The sequence below is a fragment of the Myxocyprinus asiaticus genome, chromosome 21 (assembly GCF_019703515.2).
Source record: "Myxocyprinus asiaticus isolate MX2 ecotype Aquarium Trade chromosome 21, UBuf_Myxa_2, whole genome shotgun sequence".
Classification (NCBI taxonomy): domain Eukaryota; kingdom Metazoa; phylum Chordata; class Actinopteri; order Cypriniformes; family Catostomidae; genus Myxocyprinus; species Myxocyprinus asiaticus.
The window spans coordinates 9,430,269-9,439,632 of NC_059364.1; the positions used below are offsets into that span (position 1 = coordinate 9,430,269).

Here is a 9,364-nt window from a genome sequence, read left to right on the forward strand (position 1 = left end):
TTTGTTTCATGATGTGATATAGTAATGCGCACTTAACTTCGTAGGCCACTAATTGCTACTTAGCTTATTGTGATATCAAACCCCAAAACACGCTGTGTGCAATTACGTTTTCAGGGCCTTCAAGATGTCTACACTGTAAAAAAAAAAAAAAAAAAAAAAAAAAAAATCCTGTTGTTTAAAAAACAAAAATAAATTAAAAAAAAAAAAAAAAAACTGGCAGCTGTGGTTGCCAGAATAATTATGTGAAAAATACAGTAAAAATTTAAACAACTTTACAGAACAACCTGTACATTTTAGTTTAAAACTGCTGTAATTTACATGACCACCATGACATGGTTAAAAAAAAAAAAAAAAAAAAAAAAAAAAAAATCTGTTCAATTTACAGTAAAAAAAAAAAAATAAAACGTCATAAACTTAATATAACCTTCCGAAACTGTAAAAATGTGCTTTTTCACCAACAGTAGTTCTTCCAGAAACAATAACCATTAAACATGTAGAGACAGTTCTCAGTGTCACTCACACAAACACTAAACACCATCAGGGTAACACATGTGAAATTTAAATAATGCAGTAAACATCAACTAAACATTAAATATAACACAGAACACGCCAATGTGCATAACTGATATTAAAAATAAGAAACATAACTATTCCCATAAAATATAATGAAATATGATGGGTCATGCAGGGAATTGTGGGAACGCCCGATTATTAAAATCTTAAATTTTTACTGTAATTTTAACAATAATTTACTGTAATGTACATTTTTACCATTAATTATACAGAAAAATCATACTTTTTACACCTAAATTAGTTTTATTAATTTTATTGTAAAAACTATTGTATTGTCTTTTAAAATATATTACAATTTTACTGTATATTTTACAGTTAATACTCTAATAAATTAACGTTTGATTTCTATAGCATTTTTACAGTCTTTTACCGTTAAAATTACAGACATTTTTACAGTGTAGTGTTCTCTTGTACAGGTTATTCATTAAAGCTAAAAGTAAATATAATTTACTTGAAATCCATTTAAATTCAGCTAAACACTGCATTTTTTGTGCTTCACAATAATGACCATCTTCTACTCGAATAGAATGCACATGAGAATTTGCATTTAAAAACAATATAATTCAGTATAAAATTCTTGATTTCAAGACGCAAAAGTGAAATTCCACCTAAAATTTCCAATAATAATAATAATAATAAAAATGCCTTGAATGCAAAATAAATATAGGCTACTAATCTCTTTAAATAGCTTACATCCGCCTGTTTGATAAATAAAGCAGTGCAGTGTAAATTAAGAAATGGTCAATAACAATAACAAAATAAAATTTTATGAATCAAATTTGAGGGAAAATTAAATGAAGAAAAGCGTCGCTAAAAAATTGCTTCATTTATCCAGATAAAAATGAACGTTTGACAAAGTCTATTTTTTTAAGTTTCAAAGAACGAATGTGTTTTGAAGTAAACATCTAGTGTAATGTTCATAGGGTAATTTTTTATCCATTTTTTGCCATCTTAGGTCATTTGTTTAAAATAAACATCTAAATCACGACTATGTAAAATGAGAGAGCAACACAAATATGAGCAAAGATGCATTTTTCTTTTTTAATTAATTTATTTATGTATTTATTTGCTGTCTGTATGCTCTTTAGATGCTTGTGGGACTTTATGCTCCTAAATTGAATACAAAAATATTTCAGAATACTAAACTGGACCCTGTTGCAACAAAATAAAACAATGCACAAATCACTGAATTAGCCCTGTCATAATTGCGCGTTCAAACTGAGTTCTGGTCTAATTCTTGAACCATTTCAGCGAAGTAGAATCATGTTACAAACATCTTAGTTTAGTAATTTTCTGTCTTTTGCTTGGTTTCACGAGAACAAAACATAAGCTCTGTATGGAACAGAGGATTATAGGTGCGTTTTCAGGCATGTTTGATAAATGTCGGCATAGGCAAGCTTTTTAAACCAGTTCAGCAAGCACAATATTGAACCTTTTACTTGAACATATTAATAAATAAATAAAACATTAAATACTAAATATGGCTACAAGAGTAGCCGACGTTACTTTTCCTTTGTGTATTTTTATTTGTATTTTAACAGGCGGCTTCAGTGCTACCTTTTAAATCGTGACCCCAACAACATGTCAAGAAACACTTACTAGCCTACATAAAAATGTCCACTTATAATTTAATTGCAACCAGTAGTGCATGTGGAAATAAACAGATTTCGATGGGTCTTAAATTCTACACATCTATTTTAGTGGTCTAAAGAATCCGAGGGCGGAGCAAAGAAGCGCTCCAGAAACCCCATTGGCAGCGCGTTTGGAAAGGGAACTGAGGGAACTGATGCACACATGACATTTTCTGACACTTTGCCTGTTGATTGAGTCAGAAGACGTTTTCCTTTCATTAAATCGCACTTAACTTGAAAGACAATTACACTGTGGACTAATTCATCGCCATGAAAGAGCAACAGTCTCCCAGATAGAAGCACAACACTTCAGGCCATCCTAATTTGACGAGCAATTTACGTAAATGTTTTAAATGGCGAATAACCGCACCTCATTTTCCATTCATAACATCTTAAACCGTGATTCCGAGAAGAATATTCGTATTGACGAGGAATACGCTGATGAACAGGCAATAGGGGACACAGAGGCACAGGATTGTTCCAGTTCATCTGTATCGGTCGGTAAGAATGAAGCAGAGAGCGCAGAAAGGCGCATCTCTCCCTGTGTGCTTGTGTTGGACTCATTCTCCGATCAGAATTCATGCGAGGAAGAATCAACGGGGGAAGACACTTCACAACCAGAAATACGACATGGTGAGGCATTAGCACTACACGGCGAATTCATTCATGCGCAACCCGCTAAAACCTATTCATTTATGCGCAACCTTAAAAACAATCGTTATAAATTGCACTTGCAAGCTAAAACTGACGGAGACCTGTATATACACATGTTGCATACATCTAAGAAATGAACGGGATCATTTTGAGCTTGTCTATTCGATAAAAAAATCGAATTATTTCTCACTAGATATCTAAATGCGCGTCACTCCAAATCATATTTTTTCTCTATATGGTAGCCTATAATTTGTGATGTGATGCAATATTAAATCAGTGGCACTACTAAACAAAATGCGATGCATATGCATATGCATATGTTATGAATGAAATCTAATTGCGAGTTTGTCAGTGCAATAATATGCCATACATTTTGCATTATGTTTATTATGCAGTTCTCAATTCAAGCGCATAATTTCTAATTGTGATTTTAAACATTTATCCAAATAGGTTATACGTGTAAATCCAAACTATATTTTGCTGTATGGCAATATTTGTGAGTTGTAAGTTGTTTGAGCTGGCTAATATTTAATCGGGACTATTTGAATCTTCTCAATTGACTTCTTCATACAGCACAAGGCCTCCGATTTGCCAGACAAAGCCTAATCCTGTGCATTGTCCATCTATAGATATTGACCGAGGGAAGGCACAGAGCTGTAATTTCGGAGATAACAACCCCAAATCGAGCAAGAAAAGGTCTCGGGCGGCGTTCTCACATGCGCAGGTGTATGAGCTGGAGCGGCGCTTTAACCTGCAGCGGTACCTGTCCGGCCCAGAGCGCGCAGACCTCGCAGGAGCGCTCAAACTGACGGAGACACAGGTGAAGATTTGGTTCCAGAACAGGAGATACAAAACCAAACGGCGACAAATGGCGACCGAGCTTACGACAACTCCCACAGCAACCCTGGCGAAGAGAGTGGCAGTGAAAGTACTGGTGAAAAACGACCAGAGGCAATACAACGCCGAGGATCTACCTAGTCCGTTCGTTCCTCCCGTATACCAGTCTTTCCCTTACTACCCTTACATGTGCTTCCAGCCATGGATCTCTGGGAACACTTTAAGTGGTGGCTTGTACTGATTTACTGGGGGTTACGGCACAATGTGGGAAGTGACTATTGAGTTTTGTTAAACACAAACAATCATCAGCCAGTCAAAGTGCACTTATGCAGAAGAGAAAACACAAATCATTTTGTTTCAGCAGGGTTGTAAATACCAAACATATCTAATAAACTGTAGAATGGCCTAAGAAACCAAAAGGACAACCAAACTGGGATGTGACAATACTGATGTTCACTATTAATACTTTTATACCGATGAATAAGCCAAAGCAGAGACAATTCACTCTATAGAAATTTTGTCAGGTTTGTAGTATAACCTAAAACTGTTAATGTTGCACAAAATATTAGGACAAAATACTTAAATATTTAAAAATCTATGGATGTCATTGCACTATAGGTGACAAACTGTTCAACCAAAAAGTGGCATCTGCACACAAATAAGGCTAAACATTTTCAGAACGAAATTTTTAATAGCCATTTTTCAATTTATTTTTAACTAACTGGTCATGCAGGTGCCTAAATAATCTTTGCTTTGTGAAATGTTTTGCTTGAAAAGTGCTTGCCTTTCTTTAAAATAAATGCCACATGGTTTGACATTTTGTTCTATAATGCAAAGACATTCATACATTAAGTGTCCAAATACTTTATGAGGCCACAGTAGCCTGGTTTGATATGTACAGAGTGTATTTAGTTTTTGGAGTTTTTCCTTTGTTAGCCTTTGGTGAATAAAGTTCATCTTTATTTCCATCACCGTTGGAAGTTTAAAAGTAATCTTCCATATGCTGTAATACAGTCTTACATGTCTTAATATGTGTCAAGCAGACTTTTAATGTAATAGCTGAATTAAATTTGTTCTCAAAGTCACTGACAACTGTGAAAGAATACAGGTTTATATTAAAGATATAACACGTTTTAAAACAAAGTAGGAATAATGTGGCATGTCGGAGAAAATCTAACTGCAAGAGTATAAGGCTTAAAGGGGGTTTGTCAACATGATGTGCTGAGATTATGACTTTAGGGCAATAATGTAAGAGGAAACAATGAACTGGTTTGACAGGCAACACAGAATGCCAACATACAGAAATAAACTTCAATAATCCACAAGAAAAGTGTAAATCTTTGTTTTTGTTTGTTTTTAGACAAATCAAGACAATTTATGATAAATAGACAAACAAAAAGAATTTACTGGAGTCATATTGACTGACTGCTTGAATAGGTTTTAAATAAAGTGTTTAATTAACAAAAGAAAACTAGTTATAGAAAGGCAGTCAATCTGGGATTACAGTTTTATAGTCAGTATCAAATGAGTGAATTATTTTCAATCTGCCCTCTCTATGACCTCTCTTACAAGACTGTGTCTAGTCGAAGTTGTTCATTTTCATGAGAAACAACATTGTCAAGTTGTCTGTTTTGAATAGTCTTGACTCCTGTGTTTAAGAAGGACATTATCACTGTAAAACCAAAAAGGCAAGAAAGAAAAGAAAAAAGAAAAAGACCAGAAAACAATCCATTGTGTGTAGAACTATTCCAGAATATATAAAAATCTCCTCAATCTGCTGATCAATTTTTTTGTACAGTAACTAGTTGATAATGCATATTTGAATAACTCTGTTAATTAAGTTGTTAATTTATCTATGTTCATTTGTCTGTTCATTAACTGCAATGAATATCCGCAAAGTTTCTGGTACTGTTGTTTATCTAAACGTTGAACTGACTGTTGTTCCACGTGACAGAAAGGCTGTGCTGCATTTCACACTCCATGAGACGGCTGTTTATCGCAATAAAAAAATATTGTGGCAGAGAAATATAGTTCTATTTCAAGCATCTCAGCATAAAGCAGTTCACATAAGTTTAAGCAGCCCTTTCGTGATATCTGCATGATTCAGATACTGTCAATAGACCATATCTGTGTTGCACAACAGAGTCTGGCTAAAGCCCAGGGCACATTAATCATATGTGCTTGAGGAGACAACACCCTCATAAAAGCAAGAGAAAGAAGGGTCAAAATCACCAAAATACAGCATCCATCTGCAATCACACCCATCTCAAACCTGCATCCACAGTCGTTAAATTTTAAACATAGTCAATCCAGATTCAATGGATGAAATCTTAGTAACTCATAGTGTATCTTTGTTCATTGTGTGAGTGCCATCAGTACATTTAAGGGATTTGAGTGTCACTTAAATTCTACACATCTATTTTAGTGGTCTAAAGAATCTGAGGGTGGAGCAAATAAGCGCTCCAGTAACCCCATTGGCAGTGCATTTGATATTCACTTAAAATTCACCACTAAGGTGATAGTTTTCAGAGAAGATGAGCTGTTCATTGTACAACACCCTTGGTAACACAAATATATTGACTTGTCCTTCGTTTATATATAAAAAAAATAAATAAATAAAAATAAAAAATCAGTTACATTAAAACACTTTCAATGGAAGTGAAATGGGTCTGTCCATAAACATTAAAATACACATTGTTTCAAAAGTATAGACACAAGATGTGTATAGTGTGATAAAATCTCTGCTCTACATGATTTTAGTGTGTTGTAAAAACGGTTACATTGTTACGGCATTGCATTGACATGGCAATGAAGTGCTGTTGATTGAACCAGGTTCATTTTGTGAACATACTGAGCACTTTATTAGGAACATTATGGACCTAATAAAGGTTCAACGTGTTTCTGAAATTCTGAGATGCTATTCTGCTCACTACAATTGTACAGAGTGGTTATCTGAGTTACCATAGCTTTTCTGTCAGTAGCGTTTCCATCCGCAGAACTGCCGATCACTGGATATTTTTGGCACCATTCTGAGTAGTCTCTAGAGACTGTTGTGCGTGAAAATCCCAGGAGATCAGCAGATACAGAAATACACAAACCAGCCAGTCTGGCACCAACAATCATGCCACGGTCGAAATCACTGAGATCACATTTTTCCCCATTCTGATGTTTGATGTGAAAATTAATTGAAGCTCCTGACCCGTATATGCATGATTTTATGCATTGCACTGCTGCCACACGATTGGCTGTTTAGATAATCTCATGAATACTGTAACAGGTGTACAGGAGTTCCTTCTAAAGTGCTCAGTGAGTGTATGATTTTAGTGAAGTGAGATATTATATATATTAGAGACAGTAAACCAATTTAATATCTCCCAAGTTTCTGCCTGTTCTTGTCTTTTGTCTGTTTGCTCTATTAGATATTATATTTTTCATCAATTAAATCTTTATGATCGATTAGTTATATTTCAGATGACAGTCTACGCCCTTATTACCACAAGGCCTGCCGTACTGTCATCTTCTACACAAACATCAGCACATACTGTACATCTGCTTCTGACAACGATTTGGGCCACAGTTGAGCACTATATGGATGTCTGTGTTTATACAAGAAAGAAAAAAATTTATAGTGACAGAGTACTGTATGTAGACACAGTTTTGAGTTCAGCAGACGATTCGTGCAGACTAGAGTGAGCAGGCTTATGAACCCACACAAAGAAAACAAAAGCGCCGGGTGGGAGAGTTTGCCCAGTGCACATTCATTTTTACCTGCTACAACAAAACCCCACATCAATTAAACCACACACTGACGGGAAAAACACATTGTTATTATTATTATATTGTTGTGTTTCACTACAACCTGTACAACATTTAACTGTGGGGAAATTTAAGTGGGTGGGACAAAGAGTTGATTTAAAACAAATCAACCATAAGTTCAACTCTCCCAGCTAGCTCAGTTTCTGCACTGAAAGATGATGTGTTGGATTTACTTAAAACATATACAATATGTAGCATTTTTGCATCACATTTTTTAAATAAATTCAACTTATGGTCATTTTATAGCATAACTAGAAATCATTTTTAGATATACAGTACACAAATGGATTAGTTCATTCAACTTTATTTACTTAAAAAGGTAGGTCACACAAATACGATTCAACAACTAATAGCATGTTGTTTCAAATTAACTTTAATATTATTGTTTCTACTTAATTTAATTGGTTCAAAAGAAAATAATGACTGAGGTCAGTCATTAAACAACAGACTCCTCAAAGAAGTGCAGGTAAAGCTGCACTTCAACTATACACATTCACATGCACAAAGAAAAATGAAATGTATTGAATAGGATCCAACTTCACCAAAGGGAACACTAATCAACCTAATGGTGACTTTACACAAATTACTAATAACAGTAAAACATCAATAATACTAAAAAAGAGCTCAGGTCTCTATGAATTCTAATAACAACTAATTAAATGCCCCAATAAGTTTTTTTTTTTTTTTTTGACCAAACAAACATGCTAAAATTATTCAAGCTCAAGGGCTTATAGGTATTCACCACAATGAAAACCCTAATAAGTCATTTGATTGAGTAAACTCGTTCCCTCAATTGAACTGAGTTATGGCGTGTCCAAAACGTATGTAATTAAGTTAAATTAACTTGGTGTTCATATAGAATGAACTTAACTATTTAGGTTAAGTTAACTAGCTGCAAGTATATTTAACTCAGATTCACTATTTAAATATTGTTGTTTCTACTGTTGTTATTAATTTTAACTGAATTGATTCAATTGTAGATCAAACAATAACACAGCACAAATAAAGATCATAGCTGATTCTAGGTCAGTCATTAAATAAACTTAATTCTCCAAAGAAATGCATATATACCTGCACTTCAACTGCACATGCACAAAACAAATGAGTGTGAACAGGGTCCAAGTTGACCAAATAGGACACTGATCACAATGGTGGCATCAAACGAAACAACTATTTGCAACAATACAACCTACATTATACTACAAAAGAACTGAAACCCTATAAATTCTTAATAACAACTATTTAAATGCCCCCATAACCAAGGAAACATAATTAAATAATTCAAGCTCAAAGCATTATGGGTATTCCCCATAGCCTAATTGTTTTACTCAAAAGTTTGAGTAAGATAAATAAGTTCAATTAACTTAACTATTTCAGTTACGAGCCCAGAACCTGACATTTCAAGTAATACTTAAGACAACTTGATATTTCCAGTAATGACAACTTTAGGGTTTACAGAGCACAACCTCAGTTCTGTACTTGATTGTTTGAGTTATTAGTACTTAAAATCTTAATTTTATGGATTTTTAAGCTAAAGAAGTTGAAGGAACTCACAACTGTTCTTTTACTTAATATTTCAATCTAAGTTCACCTTATGATTAGTATTTTGTTTTGTACACAGTAATGCAAATGAGATAAATCTAAAAATGTTATAAATATGTACGGTTCTGAGTAGAAGCTATTTAATGTCGTACGTTACGGTTGATGAGTCAACAAATCACTTCTTTTTCATTGTGAAGACTAAAGAACAAAGCATTAAGGTATTTCACACAAAGTGCTGTAAAAATTTCTGAATGCTCTAGGATTAGTTCTCAATTTCCTTGATGAACAATCATAAATAGATCAGAAGTTAA

At 34.0% G+C, this 9,364-nt stretch overlaps 1 protein-coding gene across 1 annotated transcript; it reads left to right on the plus strand.

Moving 5' to 3' along the window:
- Nucleotides 1-1,823: 1,823 nt before the first annotated feature.
- On the plus strand, nt 1,824-7,032 carry LOC127412331 (homeobox protein zampogna-like). Its single transcript, XM_051648594.1, has 2 exons — nt 1,824-2,837; nt 3,488-7,032. Exons 1-2 carry the CDS (start codon nt 2,558-2,560, stop codon nt 3,934-3,936), a joined length of 729 nt encoding a protein of 242 aa, XP_051504554.1. The 5' UTR covers nt 1,824-2,557; the 3' UTR covers nt 3,937-7,032.
- The last annotated feature ends 2,332 nt before the right edge of the window (nt 7,033-9,364 follow it).